A 17,647-nucleotide genomic window follows, 5' to 3' on the forward strand; every position below is an offset into this window, starting at 1 on the left:
TATGTAGTAGCTACTGCAATGACCTTTTTACTTGTTTTTGTGTTTTGATGAGAGGGGTACGGGTTTTCTCGGATCTGTAAATAGATGGCGCTACAGCATTTTTTACTTTCCATTTTCGCAATGCGAAGAGGTAAAGGTACTTCTGTGAACTAGGAAGAGGCGATCTAATGAAAAATTCAAGAGAATTATAAATTAGTGTTCAGAATTAAAAGTATGAAATTTAGTGAACATTTACAAGCTCATCTTACACCCGAATGGCGCAAGCAATACATTGATTATGAGGTAAGCCCAGAGAATAATATATCAGACTAGGCCCTAGGCTAGCTAGACCGTATGTACGTAGGCCTAGGCCCGAGGCCGAGCATAGGCTAGGCAGACCCATCAAGCCAGCCCTGGGCTAGTATTAGCTAGCTAGGCTACTAGTAGTAAGCCTAGCTACGTAGCCTAGCCTAGGCCTCAGTAAGGTAGGCCTAGGTTGGTACTGGCCAAATATCGATAAAATTTTGTCTGTTAGCCAATAGTGTAAAAATATAAATAAGGAGCAATTTATAAACCTGTTGATTTAGTCAGTCATGATGTCCAGGCCCTGTCTGGAGGCTATCTACAGTATTTTGTTTTTACTATTTAATGAATGTTGTAATTTTTTTTTTAATTTGATGCCTTGTTGGCGAACACTCGTCGCCCTCGATCGATCATATTTTATTTTTTGAACTGGAAGGCATTTTATATTGTATTATACTTTTACCTAAAACGTTGTAATAAATAAATAACAACTTTCCTTAGTCTTACATTTCTGTGATATTTGTGTGATTGAAAATGGTTTCACTAGTAGTAGATTGCTAATTATTTTGTGAAATTAAAATGCAAGTTGAAGGGACATTACAAGACTTGGTTTGAAGTTACTGACCAGCCATTTTGCCTTCAGTTTTCCCAAACCAAGATATATCCTGCTAATTATGAAATGATAAAAATCAATATTTAATTACTGTAGCAGTGCAAAGGTAATGCATCAATGTAATTGATATTTGTTGTGTTTCGTTCCCTGGAACCCCAGGAATATTACTGTGGCTGGCCTTTGGGAGGGGTGACATCCAAGGGTTGACATGATCATCCAAAGTAGAGAAGACCCCCACTCCAAAATCCATCCACACCTAGCATAGTAAACCCCACCCTTCAGATGTCCTCTGTACACTATTGTAGTATTCTACAGTGATGAAATGTATATGTACTGTCTCAATTTTTGTTTTAATTTTTTTATGTAAAATTTGTAATTGTCATTAGTGCCAACCTGACTCATAATCTTGAAAAAAGGCACTTGAGTCTGTTTTTGTTGACTTATCAATTTATCTATTTCCTTTTTAGATATTTTGAAATATCCGTTGTTTTTATTTTTTAATGTTTTAATAACATTTCAAACTCTTATACATTTTTGTGAAAATGCCTCAATTTAGCCATTGGATGCTATGGATTTTCAGTGCCATTTTCCTATTACAGAAAGGAAACACTCAAATATAATGAACTTACCTATTTAAAGAAAATTTGTACTTTATTAGGACTGACAAAATTAGAAGATCTTTATCTTCAATATTTCTAAGATAACAGTAATGGCTTCCTTATTGCTCTGACTTTTCAGTCTGCATTAGTACATAAACGATAGCAATTGATTCATAAATTCTGATGTCATATGTAAAGATAGGTTGATAATTTAATTTGAGTTAACTCTTTTAATACCAATATCTACATACTGTAGCACTGTTTTCCAATGAAATTCTGACACTAAAGAAAAGAAATAATCAGGTTTTTATTATTAAACTCATAGAAAATGGTATCAATCATAAATATAATTATATATTAAAGACATTGTTAACAATACATTCCAATATAAAATATATATATTTTGTTGTCCATAAAGGCAATATCTTGCATATCCTACTAAACTCTAACAAACACATGTGAATATCTGTGCTTAATAGCCCAGTACTGAATTACTTTGGTTTAATTAGGACTCACTCTGCAAGGGAAAAAAATTATAAATTGTAGTTCCTTCCACCAATTCAATTTTCTTTCCAAGTGATTACATTTTAATTTGAGGAAACCAGTGATGCATTATGAGGCCTACTTCCAGGCAGTTTGAATTGTTATTGAATGCGTCAGTTCACAAAATGTGTTTTTCAAATTTGCTGTAAGATCTCATCACAGATTTTGAGTGCCTCCATTCTAAAAGTGTAATGTTGTCAAATAAATGAAAATGTATTACCTGTATGTTAATACTGTATAAGGTTCTGACTGTTTCTTATTGTTATTAATTAACAGTTAGATCCTACAGTATAGGATCACTGGTTGACATCTTCAGAGGTGGATCTAGAAATCCCCACTAAATCCGTCGTCGTGTATGAATAGATGATTGTGGTAATAATGCACTGTGCTTCTAATTTCTAAGATGACTGGTTCAGATCTTTACCAGGTCTCTCATGTGTGCCTTAATCCTTTGGAGAATCTCTCTAATCCTTGGATTAGCTTAGCAAGCACTCTATTGTTTTATTATTTTTTACTTTTGGTTCAATATACAGCAATCAAGTATATACTGTACATGAATTTCAAATATAGCTATTTTTACAGTATCAGCTAAATCTGATTTACTATCATTTTTTATTTGTAGTATGATTTTAATTTTATAACTTGGGGAAAAATATAAAATTGCGACAAGTGTGACATGTGTCTAATATAAAATTCATTAACTTTGACAGATAAAGGAAGTATCATACTTTATGTGAAGGACAGACAGGTGGCACAGGGATGAAGCAGTTTTACAGAATCAATTTCATTTCAGCTGGGGCTTTGTACTATCATAGTACATGGTCTGAATTTAAACGGAAATTAACATTTATTTTTCATGTCAGGAAGTTTAATTTAATGAGATGAAAATGAATAAATTGATTGAATAGTAGGGGATCTGTGTAGTGGTTTCTCACATTCATATACTCCATCTAATCTTCTGACAAAAGTGTAATGCACTTAGGGATTTCCCTCTCTTTTAAACTTTCACCATTTTGTTAACTAACTTTACTGTATGTTTCCAGCCCTTCATTACATCTTTTCTCATACCATTTTTTATTCTAAGTCCATCCCTTTTTTTCATCTTTTCCCAAACTTTTCCCATACTCTCCATTTCTCAACCTCTACCCAAAACTATCCTACCGAATCCAACAACTAATAACAAATCCCTGTTTGCTTATTATTTTGTTCCACTGTAAAAAACATCATAAAACAACAAAAGTGCACCCTTGATCCTGTAATACGTACTGTATAGCCTCCAGTTACTATGTTTGAACAATCAATTTTGGATTTTGTATTCTGTTTTGAATACAATGATGACTTCAGCCCATAGAGACCTACAGTATGTGACCAATTTTATCTAAAATTATTTTCCACAATAAAACAATGAAATGAAACTACCTCAGAAATTTCTAAGGCCTTATAAAAGAAATTTACTGTATTAGTTTATCACCCTACCTTGGCTGGAAACGTGATAAGGGAAGGGAGGCTGTTTGTTTATTATTTTGCTATCCACATATCACTCTTGGGTTGTTTGCTGGTGCATTAATATTCAGAGTAAAACATGATGGAGATAATACAAACAACATCCACTAATTACTAAAAAAAAATGAAAAAATAATTTTTTCCAAAAAAAATATTTTTTTTTCAAAAAAATATATATTTTTTAATACCACAGAAGATATGGGCACAGTGGTGAAAGCTAATGATTTTTTTTATTGGGCCTAACACTACTAGTGTAGTATTATACTGTTAATGATTAATAGAATTGTATTAAATTAACAAAATTCTGATTTACTTTGTTCCATTCAAACCAAAACTTAATGCAAACATTTTAAAGCAAAGTATAGAATATTTTACTTAAGATTAATATTGTTTTAAAGTTAAACACTGCTATAATACAATAATTTTTCGACTTTAGAAAGTATGTCAACAAAGTCAAATCAAATGCAAAGTGACAAATACACTCGTCAATTACTGATGATCCTTATCGATTTAAAGTGAATGCAACTCAATTCTCTATCTACATTAACAACAGTGCAGTCTTTTGTGTGTCCTGCTCACATTGTATCCATCTGTCAATTCATCTCCTCATATTTAAATTTTGTTAATGATTTCTATTCCTCTTTACAATAGGAATCTTTATCATTGAAATGCCAGCCATTAATATTTTCTTTGTGTGTTTTTAATGATGCTAGATTGCATAAATACATAAACTCTTCACATTGGTAAACAGATTATTGCAGGCTATTTATTTTTAAGGTTTGCACATAGTTATTAATAAGTTTCTAAATATTATTTGAAGGTTTGCATGGCGAAGTAATAATATACTGTATCTTAATGCTTGTGTTATACCACATCATAGTTTTAATGAGTTGTATGGCCTCTCGGAAGAGCAGTGCTATAACTGAGAGGGCTACCCTACTGAAAAAAAAAAACGAAATAAATAAATAAATAGATAGTTCTGAAAAGAACTTGTTGGTTGAGATAATTTTCTATGGATGTCAATTGAAGGACATGGCTGAAATAGTGAGAACATAGATTTTAAGTTAAAATGCTGGTATTAGATGACATTCACAAAGTTCATTATAGGTTACAGCTTCCTCTGAAGTATCATGTTTTTTTCCTGTTGACATTTTGACCTCTAATGCTGCAATTATTGGTAGACAATGGTGTGTGATTTTGTAATCACACAGCAAAATTGTCAAATCTTTGTGATCTTCACAATTGCTTTTTAAACTTAAATTGTTACTAGGATTTCATTTTATTTTTCTCGTTAAGTTTGGTACTATTACTAATGTAAGATCAATTTTTTTTAAATGTATAAAAATTACCGTATATAAAAAGAAATAAAATTATAATTAAACATTCATTCATTAATAAACTAAGTAAACAAATATAAATTTTAGAAAGCTAGACAAGGTTAACAGATTAACTATATTAAGCTATGATTTAAAAAAACCAAAAATACTGATATTGGGTTATTAAGAAGTGTTGAATTACAGTTTATACATTTCTGTAAACATTGTTTTTTTTCTTCCTACAGAATCTTAAGGAAATTATATACAAATACTGTGAGAATGTTCCACAAAAGGAGGGTAAGTAATATTTCAAAATGTTTCCACCCTGGTCATAAGAACCAATAAATTGGCAAACAAAACATGCAGCACATAAAGTACAAACCTTCTCTGCACTCTGTGGAAAGTATTCATTTTCATGCTGTAGTACAGAGCTCGCAAACACATACATTCATGGTTCAAGGTTTCAGTACCCATGTGACCAATTTGACACTCCATGGCACACAAATACATAGATGTCTGATTGTATTTGTTTTGCTAGAATTATTATTAAATAAATGAATTAATAGATCATGGGACAGCCTATTGAATTAAGATGAGATTCATCTTTTATATTGTCAACCACCACAGTTAAAGTAAAATTTATTCAAATGGAAATTTTATTACTAATTTACAGTATAAAAACATTAAAAGTGTTAAAATTGACAAAAAGTTATGAAATAACACACAACAACAAAAATATGGATATCAAAAAACATTACAAAATTTAAAAAAAAACAGCACATCTTATAAAATCATTACATTTATGTAAGAAAAAGAAACAGAGAAGTTAAAATACAAGTAAACTTTAACCATCAAAAGTTACTTCACAACAACATAAAAACACCAATTGAATAATACAGTTGTTGGATCCAAGGTGCTTTTTAATTGCAGAAATTTCTAATAAGTAAAATAAGTAACAAAACGTTAAAATTGGAAACAGATAACTTTGCATTATTGATTTTCATTTAATTAAATTTCCTAATGTTATTTCTTAATGATACTTCATGATTGCATTTGTTGTTTTGTAGAAGTTGGAGAGCAGGCTGTGGAAAGATATACTAACAAAATAGAAGAGGAATTTTTCCGAGTAAGTGATAAAGAACTCACAAAAGTCAACACATTTTTCTCAGGTAAGTAAAGATTGATACTTTTTTTGCTAGATGTTGAGGTCATTGAAAGAATCATGTAACAGAAATGAAATATGTTGGCCATTTTAACATATTGATGTCACAACACTCATGGTGATGAGGTTGTAAGCACTAATAAACTATGATGATATGACTACACCCCATTGGTTAGAACGAAAGCTCAAGAAATGTAGTTATAAAAGATACCAACTCATGTCTTTCATGATATGATTGTGGTTATGGTTGCAATAAACTAGACAAGTAATGATAATGATTTATGGTTGTGATTGTAATTATTATAATAATCTTAATCTTCACATTCTGATCATCATTATCATCGTCAACAACATTAGTGTCATCATTATTATCCGTATCATTATCAGTACTCATGACTGTCATCATAATCATCATGTGTCATTAAAAATCAGTCTTATTATCATTAGCACTAAGCATCATAATCAACTCCATCATCATCACTTATCTGCACCATCTTCTTTAAGGTGATGCTAGTGATAATAGTTATGGCGATATTTGTAAGGCTAAAATGTTAATGAACATGATATTATGAAGACTGATAATTGTTATTACCAAAGATAATCGCTGCGGCAAATTTCTCAAATAATTTTCAACTTCAGCGATTTCTGATAATTACTAGTAACATTAAATCTGAACATTCATGCACAAAGTGCATATCTAACCATCTTCCACTCTCTCTAGAATTTTTGCTAGTCATTTGGCATGTAATCAATGCAAAAACTAATGAACCAAAATCTTACCCAATTATTGTACTGTGAGTGCTATGTGAAAATGATATAGATCGTAGGCAGGAGGAGGTTGGGGCAGTCACAGGGTCTTAGTGATCTCAGCATAAATGATGACATAGTTACATATTTAAAGGTGTGTGTGTGTAGTAAGTTATTGGAAAAAAATCTTTAAATATTCAATAAAATCAATAATGACAGTACAGTAAATAGATCAAATAATATGTTATTAACTTCTATTGAGAGACAGATATTATATAAAATTGCTTTATTTTGAAACAAGACAAAGGAAAACATACAGAACCTAGGTCATGACCTTATAGATGGAACATGCAAGATAAATGGACAAAAAACAATTACAAAAGCAAGTGATTAAAGACAATGAAAAGAAAAGATTTACATATAAAAATTGGAATTTAACTCTTAAGACCACATTTCAATATACTGTATACATTTCTGAACTCATTAGCTTCAGGTAGTCATTCATTTAAATTTAAATGTTCATTAAAATTTGTTAATATTCTATATACAATTATATTGCACGGGACTTGTTAATTTTGAAATATGGGGGATTTATCAAGGAAGGTTGTTCTTTCACATAATAGATTCCAAAGGTAGAAACTAGTGTTTTTTTCGAGACAATCCCTTAAAGTTTTTAGTGAGATTGGTTTACTGTTAAGATTTTTTTTAGGGTTATTTAAATAATTTTTGGAGACATACCCTCTAGATCCCACCTCTGGAGCCATTAGTACAAACAGTTCAGGTTTTGTAGATATACAGATATTTTTACTACAAAAATCTTTATATTAAATTGATTCACCAAACCAATAAGGGGCTATGCAAAGGATATAAATATTGTATCGTGTATATTAATTGGCCATGAAAATACTTTATTGTTCTAATTCAATTCAATTTTTATTGTTTCATCAGTCAGCCATCAAGAGCTATTATCCGCTTAACATTGACAATAAATACAATACATACAAGGGATAATTTATTTATCTGATGAAAGCAAAGCGCTAAAAAATTAACACTTTTTATGCAACTTTTTAACAATTAAAAAAAAAAAACTTTTCCATCGTCGATTCAGAAAAATTGAATGAGGCAACGAGGCGTTTTGCAAGTCTACAAGATGAATGTCGACAATTTAACAATAAATCCAATCAGCCTGCAATGCCCCCTAGAGTTCGGTCTCGGAAGAGTTCCATATTTTTCTTGGAAATGAAGGACCCAACGATGAAGGCTCTGAATAGAACAGCGACGGATCTGAAGCTTGCTGTCACAGAATTCTACCTCAACCTGATCTTACTACAGAATTATCAGGTAATGCATTTACTGTTTTTTTTTTTTTTTACAAGATTCAAACCCAGGGCCCTGGATAAGTACGGTATTTTATTTGCTGTTACTTTTTTTTATGCAAGTAAATATTTATTTCTATTTTTCAGAATCTCAACTTCACCGGATTTCGTAAAATATTGAAGAAACATGACAAAATGTTTGGGACAGAAAAAGGGCTAAATTTCCGAACCAAAGAAGTAGAAAGGTCACCGTTCTTCACCTCCAAACAGATTGACAAGTTGATCCTTGATACAGAGGTATGTTAATAAATCATTCAACATTATTCTCATAATACTTTTTTTTTCATTGTTATTCATTCAGAAGTAGTTCACAAGATCACTTAAGGTAACTAATATTAATCCTGCAGTGCATTGAAAATTTACATAATGTTACTTTGTGAAAATTAACCAGCTTAAACTGACTAATTGCCTATTTTGTCTCAGGCATCCCTTGAAATATAAATGTTTAAGTATTGTAAATTTGTTTTATTTTTCAGACCCTGTACATCAATGAACTTGAAGGCGGAAACAGACAGAAAGCTATGAACAAGCTAAGGGTGCCGCCACTTAAAGCTCCGGTATGAATTGACAGTTTTACTAATTGTATATTTTTTTGGGAATGCTCCAAAGCGCTTCACAATTTTTCCTTGTATTCAAAACAAAATTAAGTACAATGAAATTACAATTTAATCTTGTGTAGTGTTATATACAGCAATGATGTTATAGATCGTGTTTTAGGTAACTATGTTTCTAGGGTATAAAATATTTGAATACAGTAAACATGAAATTGCCAATCTTTGAGAGGGAACAATTGAGTGTGAAGCATGTCATTGAAGTAACATGTTTGAAGAGTTGAAAGGGAAAAATTGGGTGCGATGCATGTCATCAAAATAACATGTTTGAAGAGTTGTATCAATGATTGATTGATTGATTGATTAATATGTTCTTCTAATTCAAGTTTTGTTGTGTTCACTATCCTTCTTTAGAAAATGAATTGGAGCACAATGCGTGTTGGATTCTTTTCTGGAATTTTCTTGGTGCTATGTATTATTATAATTTTAGTTGGTAAGTGATTATTGCATACACTATCCTATCAGATAGTAAACTAATGTTGAAGTCAAAGAAATATCTTCTTTTTTTTTTTCAAAACTATTACAAAAAAGTTGAATAATATTTCAATCATAAACAACCTGCCTACAGTATTTATTAAACGATCCTAACAATTAATAGCTACGTTTATTACAGTAATTCTGTGATTTTTTTTTTTTTTTTTTGTTTCTTTCTCAGCAATATATTTACCAATGGAAATAGATGTATATCCTGCTTTGAAGATGTATCGAGGTGTATTTCTCATCATATTCATTATTTTTTTACTTGGTCTGAATACTTACGGTTGGCGCAAGGCGGGTGTAAATCATGTACTTATATTTGAGTTAGATCCCCGGAGCAATCTTACCCATGAACAGCTTCTGGAAGTAAGTTCTTATTATGACTAAAAGTAAGAAAATAACATTGACTAAATATTGGAGCTGTTGCTTGGCTGTTTGCATTTCAGCCCCAGGGTCCTGAGTTTGAATCTTGTAAAATCAAAGCATAATTTTTTTCTTAAGACTGAAAACATCTCCACTTACATAATGAGACTTTGATAATGAGGTTATAAGCTTAGAAGGCCCTGTTGAAGACCTGTTCCATACTATTGAACAAGTATCAAGGTTTAAATAAAATTGGCTAGTAAGCTGTTAAAGAAATTCCTAGTAAAGACTATTTTCATCATAAAAAGAATTATTGGTCTTCTTTTGGGTATGGCAGTTTTTGTTGTTGTACATTTTCTTTCTATTGTCATTGATTTTATTGTATTGCTTGGCCAAACCATTATAAATTTAACATAAATAAATACAATTCTGGAACTGTTATTTGAGCATTGCACAATACGTTTTAATACACGTGTATATCTTAACTGTATGTATTTTCTTTTTTGCAGATTGCTATGTTTTTTGCGGTGCTATGGGGGTTAAGTATAATAAGCTTCATGTACTGTACGGTGACTGCGATACCGCCCTATGTCAACCCACTCTTGCTCGTCACATTCTTAGCCGTGTTTCTTATTAATCCATTTCCAATCCTGTACTTTAAAGCCAGAGTTTGGCTTCTTAGAGTCTTAGTAAGGACTTACTTGTAAAAATTACATTGTAATATCACTACATTTGTTCTCTCATTATCATGTTTAATAGTATTAAGATACTTATTTATTGCTACTGTATAGGGTACCACAGTCGTGTCATCACGAACCAGGGGGCGCCCTCTGTTATCAACGTTACCGTTCATTATGCCTGAATGACTTCATAGGCTTTCTGGAATAGGCATTTTAAAATCTAACGTTTTACCATCAAAATGTATTATAACACAAAAGCTTGAATTACTGTATATTAGGTATCGAATACACATTTAGTCATCAATTAAAATTTACAAAGAAAAAGTAAGAAACAACATCTTAATAATTACATTAGAAATTGGGATCAATGGTTTGTCAGTGAAGAAAATGCGTCCGGTTGAACGCTTTTTGAACGATAGGTATTGTGACGTAACACTGTAGTACTCTATATATAAACTAATATTGGTATGGAGAATTGAACCACAGAAACAAAAAGCTAATTATCATCCAAATCCTGGGGAGCTCACTTGTATACCAACCTTATGGATTTTACTGAAAATTATTAGGGACTTGATCTACCATTTTCCAAAATCTGGTGTCGATTAAACTACTATTACGGCCATGTAACCTACCAAATTAGACTTGCACTGGGATCCTGATGGCGAATAAGACCGTGGTTCTGTCTGTTTGCAATCTCTACTGTTCGTGGCTATGTATAAACGGTAGATTTAGCACAGAGGTTAGCAAAAAATCTTTGCTCAAATCATGTTAAAAATTATGCTACTTTGATACGGGACGGAGCAGAGACTTCCAATTTTACCTAGGTATTGCTCACACTTGTGCTACCAAGTCCTCGCAAATATACCCTATACATGCTGAAATTGTTCCATAAATTCCCACATTTGGGCTACCAAGTCCTCAAAAATACCCCTGTAAATGCGGCACCTACCCGTATAGAAATATTTTAAGAGTGAACCCCCCGGGCTCCAAATATAAATCTCACATTTTTATATGTTTATATTGTAATTCAATACAGCCTAAAAATAAACTTTTAGGTTCTTTCATGAATCTCTCTTGTTGTAATGATTTTTTTTCTTTTCTGCTTTTAGCTACGTATTATCTTAGCGCCGTTCTTTCCAGTTGGTTTCGCTGACTTCTGGCTGGCTGATCAGCTCAATAGTCTTGTTACTGTTTTACTAGATTTTGAGTTTCTTATATGTTTTTATATCTGTGAAGTAGATTGGACAAGTGGCTCATGTAAGTTTGATTTCTTGTCTCAATAACATACAAAACAATAACAACCAGTTACAAAATGTCAAAATAATAATAATCTTGGTATCCTTTATTAAACAAAAAAATCTCAGAGACATAATTCAGAAGATTGTAAAAAGAGAAAAGGTACATAACATAATTTAGGACATTGTCTATTATGTTACTTCTAATGCTAAAGTCTAATCTTACAATACATGTAATTAAGAGAGTGAAATCTTTTGTGTTTATTTGTACTATCCCCACTATCTCTCTATTGTATTTCATTATTGTCAGCCATGTAAAACTCCTCACTTCTTTCGTAACAGGTTCAGTAACATGCGGTACGTATGGTTATGGAGCTCGTGCCGTTGTCGCATGTTTACCTGCTTGGTTTCGGTTCGCACAGTGTTTACGTCGGTACCGTGACACCAAGTTAGTCTTTCCTCATCTAGTAAATGCTGGGAAATATTCTACAACGTTCCTAGTCGTTATTTTTTCATCATTATATAAATTAAATAATGGTAAGTATTTTTTTCTTTTGTTGTAAAATGCAAATTTTGAAAATAATATAGTTTTAAAAGTTATTATGGTAATGGGTTTTAATCTTGTATTATGATGAATTTCATATTATTTCATTACATTATTAAATATGTACAGTACTGTCCGTTAAAATGCCCCTGCATTGCGTCTCGGCCACTCGACTTGCCAAGGTTATATAGTGCTCTATACAGCCATTTTGTTTTGTCGAGTATTTACAAGTTTTGTATTCGACTGGTTGTCTTCGTCGAGTAGGATTTTACCGCTGCGCAGGTGGGCATGGTTTACGAAGAAGGACCAGTCGAATATGGCCATTGTCTTATTTTTTTATTCTAATTAGAGACCAAATCTACTAAAGTCCATGGAAACCCCTGTTCCACTAGTGGTCTTTAATTGGAGGGAGACCTGTATTATTATTAGTAGATTGATATTGTAGATTTTCAAATAGCTTGTAATTGTGTATATTTCTTATTTTTGTTTAGATTCATCATTTTACAATAATCCTCTGTTTTACTTCTGGGTTGTAAGTGCTGTGTTTAGTTCTTGCTACACCCTATCATGGGATATTAAGATGGACTGGGGTTTGTTAAGTTTAAAGAATAAAGAAAACAAACTGCTTAGAGAGGAAATTGTATACCCTCCAAAGGTGAGTTTTTCATTTTTTTGCTATCATATCAGTAACATCATGACTAATTAACATCTCATCACCATCATCATCTGGAAATAAATCCTGTGGTAAGATTTCAAGGGTTATCTCAGATATCATAGCTTTTGATCCTGTGCCTCTTGGTTTTGTATTTGTTGTTTTTTGTGTTTTTGTTCCACAATTTGTTTTTATATTCCAATGTATTAATCTGTAATTTTTTTGTGAATTTTTTATTTTGAAATTGTAATAGTTTAAGCAGATATTGGCACACAGTGGCTTTCATAGCAATAAAAGAAATTTAATTTAATTTAAATTTATGTTAAATAATTAAATCAAATCAAATTACGTAAAACACTGCATTAGCCAAGTGCATGGTGCATAATTTAACATCCAAATGCTATCTTGTTATTCTTATTAGACGTATTACCTTGCCATGTTTGAAGATTTCATTTTGAGGTTTGCATGGACATTGACAGTGACGATGTCGATCAAGTATAGCATGTTCAACCCCTACATTGATATAATAATCACCATGCTAGCCATCCTAGAGGTGTTCCGGTGAGTGTTAATCTCTCGTTTATTGATGTGATTACAAATAAGATTATAAAATTTTTGCTTTAAAGTTTGGTCTGATGGCACTACAAATTTTTTCAATCTTAATCATTCGAATCAAATTGCCGTACATTAAAAAATACATAAAAGGGAATTAAGTAAGATGTTTTTTTTATGTCACTAGCAACAGAAGTAACTTTAAAATCGTTTTTTGGCAATTTTTTATGAAGTCATAGATCATTACGATTTTCCCCTTTAGCAGTGTGATGTCTGTGTAAGCTACTGTAACCAAAGATTGTATAATGCTATATGATTTTTGGTTGCAACAGTAGCTTACCTTACGTCACGCTGCAAAAGTGGAAAATCATAATGGCCTATAACTTCATAAAAATTGCCAAAACATGATTTTAAAGTTGATTCTATTACTAATGACATATCAAAAATCTCCTCTAGAAAATAATATCTTTCTAGTTCCCTTTTAAGAAAATGTATAATACAAAAATACTTACATTAAAAGTAATTAAAATAGATATGACAATTATGTATATATAGATGGACACTAACAAAGAAAAAGGGCTAGAAAAATACAACTTGTTCTGTCGTAGTATATTTAAGTATTTTTTACTATTTGATTACAAGTTTTAGTTTATAAAATATTGCCAATGGCAGGTAGATTTTTTTAAAATTGTTTTTAAGCATTTGTAGTGAGTAGATACAAGCGATTTTTAGAACATCGTCAAGAGTCCATTGAGAATTCTTTAAAATGAATGTTGTTTCCAACGTAGGCGATTTGTGTGGAACTTCTATCGTCTAGAAAACGAGCATCTGAACAACTGTGGTGAGTTCAGAGCTGTGCGAGACATCTCTGTGGCACCTCTAACGGAAGATGACTTCAAGGATCTGGAGTGTATGATGGATGATGAAGAAGAAGTTCCTCGCTACAAATCAAAGTCTAAAGAGAAGTAAGTTACAGTTTCTTTTATTCAACATCTCATTTTCTCTTGGTGTGTCTCTACATCGCTGCCTTTGTCTATTTCAGTATCTATCTTTCTGTCTATATATCTCTATATGTGTCACATTTTTCAATTACTGTGGTTTTTATCTTGTTATTTGGGGTTCGACTACAAGGTTGTCCAGACCTGTCCGATGGGAGAAAAATTTCCCCGTTGACGCCACCAGTGGCGTGAACACCAGTTTTTAATGTTTTGAAAAACATGAACTTTTTTGAATTTCATAACATGAATTCAATATCCATCTTTTCAGTGGTCGTGTAGTGCGTTGGAAAATGGATGAAGAGGAGGATGAAGATGACGAAGATGAAGAAAATGTGTTAATAGAATCACCTTTAAATTCATCTTATTCATTGACTATTCGAAACGTGAAGCCATAACGCATTTCCAGAGATTGGGGCGCAGCCGTCTCCATTGAAATTGTGTCAGTACTGTACTTCTGCAAATAGTCTAAACAGATAATGAGAATTTTCATTTTGTGGAGATAGTTGAGGTATTTGTGTAATTCGATGCCTGTATGAGGTGAACTACACAAACCCATCAGATATTTGTCTGTCAGACTTTGGTGGTGTGTACTTGTTTAAGACATCTAAAACTCTGTCCAGTCAGACTATATGAAAATATGATGGACATTTTTCCTATCTATTAGAAGTTCAACAGTGCTCTAGTTCATCAGATAAATTTTGATCATTATCACTTTGTTCAATCTGACAGACAAAATCGTATAGTGTATGCAATGGCTGTTATATGCTTATAGTGTATACCAATGCTTAATGCAAATGTAGGACCAATAAAAATATAATACATTGTGGGACCTTAGCAAACCAGTTTGACCATGTGTGTACTGTGTTGTTTCCAATACAGCAGAGCTTTATTCAATGCAACTATGCAAGATAAAAACCTTGTGTGTGTGATTAAATGATGTAATATTTCAATAACAGTGGCGGATCCAGGAATGCAAAATAGAGGGGCCGGAAATTGCACTCTCAGACTTTGAATATAATTTTCTTTATATCTCTCATTTCTTTTTTATTTTGAACAATTTAGGGGAAGCCCCCCCCCCCCACCTTTGAATCCGCCACTGAATAATTTGTATGTCCACCAAAGCTTGCTGTAATAGACTGGAATTAGATAAATTCTGAAGAAAATCTATTTTATACAGAAGAAAATAAATGTTTATTGAATATTAATCGAGGAATATTGCAATAAAAATAATTTTTTAATTTTTGTTTATTATCAATATAATAATTATTTTAGTACAGTTCATCTTGTGAACTAATGATTGTTAAATATGTATACAGTATAAATACATTTATTTTATTAATTCAATGTGGTTATTAAGGTGTTAAAATCATGGTGAGATAAAGGTGCTATCATGTTCTATAGACAGAAAACATCAAAGCTCATATGTTAACTAGTAGAATGACACCTAAACTGTTCATAAGTGCTCTAATTAAAGGAAGGATCTAGGATTTTGTGGAAGGGCTGGTGGGTGTGACAAATTTGTCTGTTTCCATATATGGGCATGATGATGTCATCAAATATGGGCATATCACATTTATTTGTCACATCAAATAGTGTAGACAGAGTTTAAGAAAATGGATTATAGATATTCACAGCAGTTAGACATCCAGCCCAGTCTTTATATAAATGGACACAAAGTGTTTTACTTAGTTTATACTACGAGGTGACAATAACCTATTCTTAGCCAAATAGGTTTCATGTAAACTACATGGGACCAATTACTTCAAATCCCATATGGAAAATGAGGTAAATAAACTAGAAAAACCAAAAAATAGCATGGGTATTATGTCTAAATAAGTTACCTAATACTTGAATATTAATTTTGAGAAGTTATCTCATTTTAAATCATAACCACGGACATTCAGTGACTTCCACTTCTTTAGACCAAGATCAGTTGTTATATTCCTGGTGTAGTATATAAATATATACATTTGATTTAAATAAGAATATTAACAAAGGAATGTGCTAATTTTTATATTTCTATATTTTATTTCTGCTTCCATTAGATTAGAATTGCTATTTCCGAAAACTCTGCGATTCTGTTTCTGTCTACCATTGTCTGCATTGCTTGTGACTTGTTTAATGAGAGAGAATTCTCATGTTTTGACTAAAATGGGTGCCTGCACTTTCTACAGACAATAGTATTTTTATCCCAATTTAGTTGTCTACATGTGCTGCTTAAAGTATATAAAAAGATATGATACGAGATACGAGCTTCTATATTCGCAATTGTATGGTACAAATTGAAATATGAATTTGTGACCATATGTTTTGACCAAAAAGAGTAGTGGAATTTTAAAATAATAAACCAATATAAAAAAATTAAAATTTTATTGAGAAATAGAAAAACTGAAATAAGATTTAGTTAACTGTTTACTCTAGCTAAGATTTGCAGTGTGATTATGTGACATTAAACTCTATTTAATTTATGTATTTATTGATTTTCTTCAACAGATAAATATACATTAATATTTTATATTGTATATGCACATAATTTCTGGTTTTGTTATTTAACTGAAACTGCTTACGGTTTATCACCAAACACAAAAACCATCCAAGATAACTCTGTGAATATTCATGCTTTATTACAGTTTTCAAAGTAACTCCTTGTGTTTTTTTGTGCTTTACAAATTTATAAGCATTGATTAATAAATATGCATACAAAAATAAAGTCCTTGATTCATTCATACCTCTGGTAGATATAAACACGAATAAAAACCCACACTATTTTTGTATTTTTTGAATAACAGTAAGGTTGTGATGTATATAAGTTGGATCAGTGTGTTTGAGTTGATATTTTTTTCTATGGGGTTTTACTCTATATAGACTGTGCTAATGTGCAAAAGAATTTTGAAGTGTGTACTTGAATAAATAAATGTACAAAGAATATATTGTCATTGTGTTTTCCAAATAAAAAATGTTGGAATTTTATACACAAATGGTATTTTGTTACAGTATTTGTTTGCCATAGCCATAATTTCCCATTCTCGTATATGAAATATATATATATGTATATACTATGAAGGAATTAAAAGGTATTATTGAAGATACTATGAACACAAGATAGAACTCTCGCATAGCAAGTGAAGTGGATATACGTCATATCTTTTATGCTGGTACGTCCAGACATACGCAGCGCCCTTCATTTTTTATCAACTCAATTCTTTTAATCTATACAAGGTCCAGACATACAGGGCACCCTTCTGTTAGGCCATTTGATTGGTAGTAGTAGCATTCCCTACCACTACACAACAGTGGCAGATGCGGATTTTTTTTTCAGTGTAGCGTGAGGGAGACCTAAATCAAAGTTGTGGGTACTTAGCTGGGGGTAAATCAAGGGTGTCTTTTCTACACC

At 31.7% G+C, this 17,647-nt stretch overlaps 1 protein-coding gene across 1 annotated transcript; it reads left to right on the forward strand.

Moving 5' to 3' along the window:
- The first annotated feature begins 64 nt into the window (after nt 1-64).
- LOC117107917 (xenotropic and polytropic retrovirus receptor 1 homolog) lies at nt 65-17,231 on the forward strand. The gene is made up of 15 exons (XM_033249760.1): nt 65-282; nt 5,102-5,153; nt 5,924-6,025; nt 7,874-8,106; nt 8,229-8,378; nt 8,618-8,698; nt 9,107-9,185; nt 9,408-9,595; nt 10,102-10,281; nt 11,382-11,529; nt 11,850-12,044; nt 12,543-12,706; nt 13,125-13,264; nt 14,044-14,220; nt 14,522-17,231. Exons 1-15 carry the CDS (start codon nt 214-216, stop codon nt 14,646-14,648), a joined length of 2,085 nt encoding a protein of 694 aa, XP_033105651.1. The 5' UTR covers nt 65-213; the 3' UTR covers nt 14,649-17,231.
- The last annotated feature ends 416 nt before the right edge of the window (nt 17,232-17,647 follow it).

The sequence above is a fragment of the Anneissia japonica genome, unplaced genomic scaffold (assembly GCF_011630105.1).
Source record: "Anneissia japonica isolate Jap-2015-1 unplaced genomic scaffold, ASM1163010v1 scaffold288091_len1417266_cov198, whole genome shotgun sequence".
NCBI classification, from domain to species: domain Eukaryota; kingdom Metazoa; phylum Echinodermata; class Crinoidea; order Comatulida; family Comatulidae; genus Anneissia; species Anneissia japonica.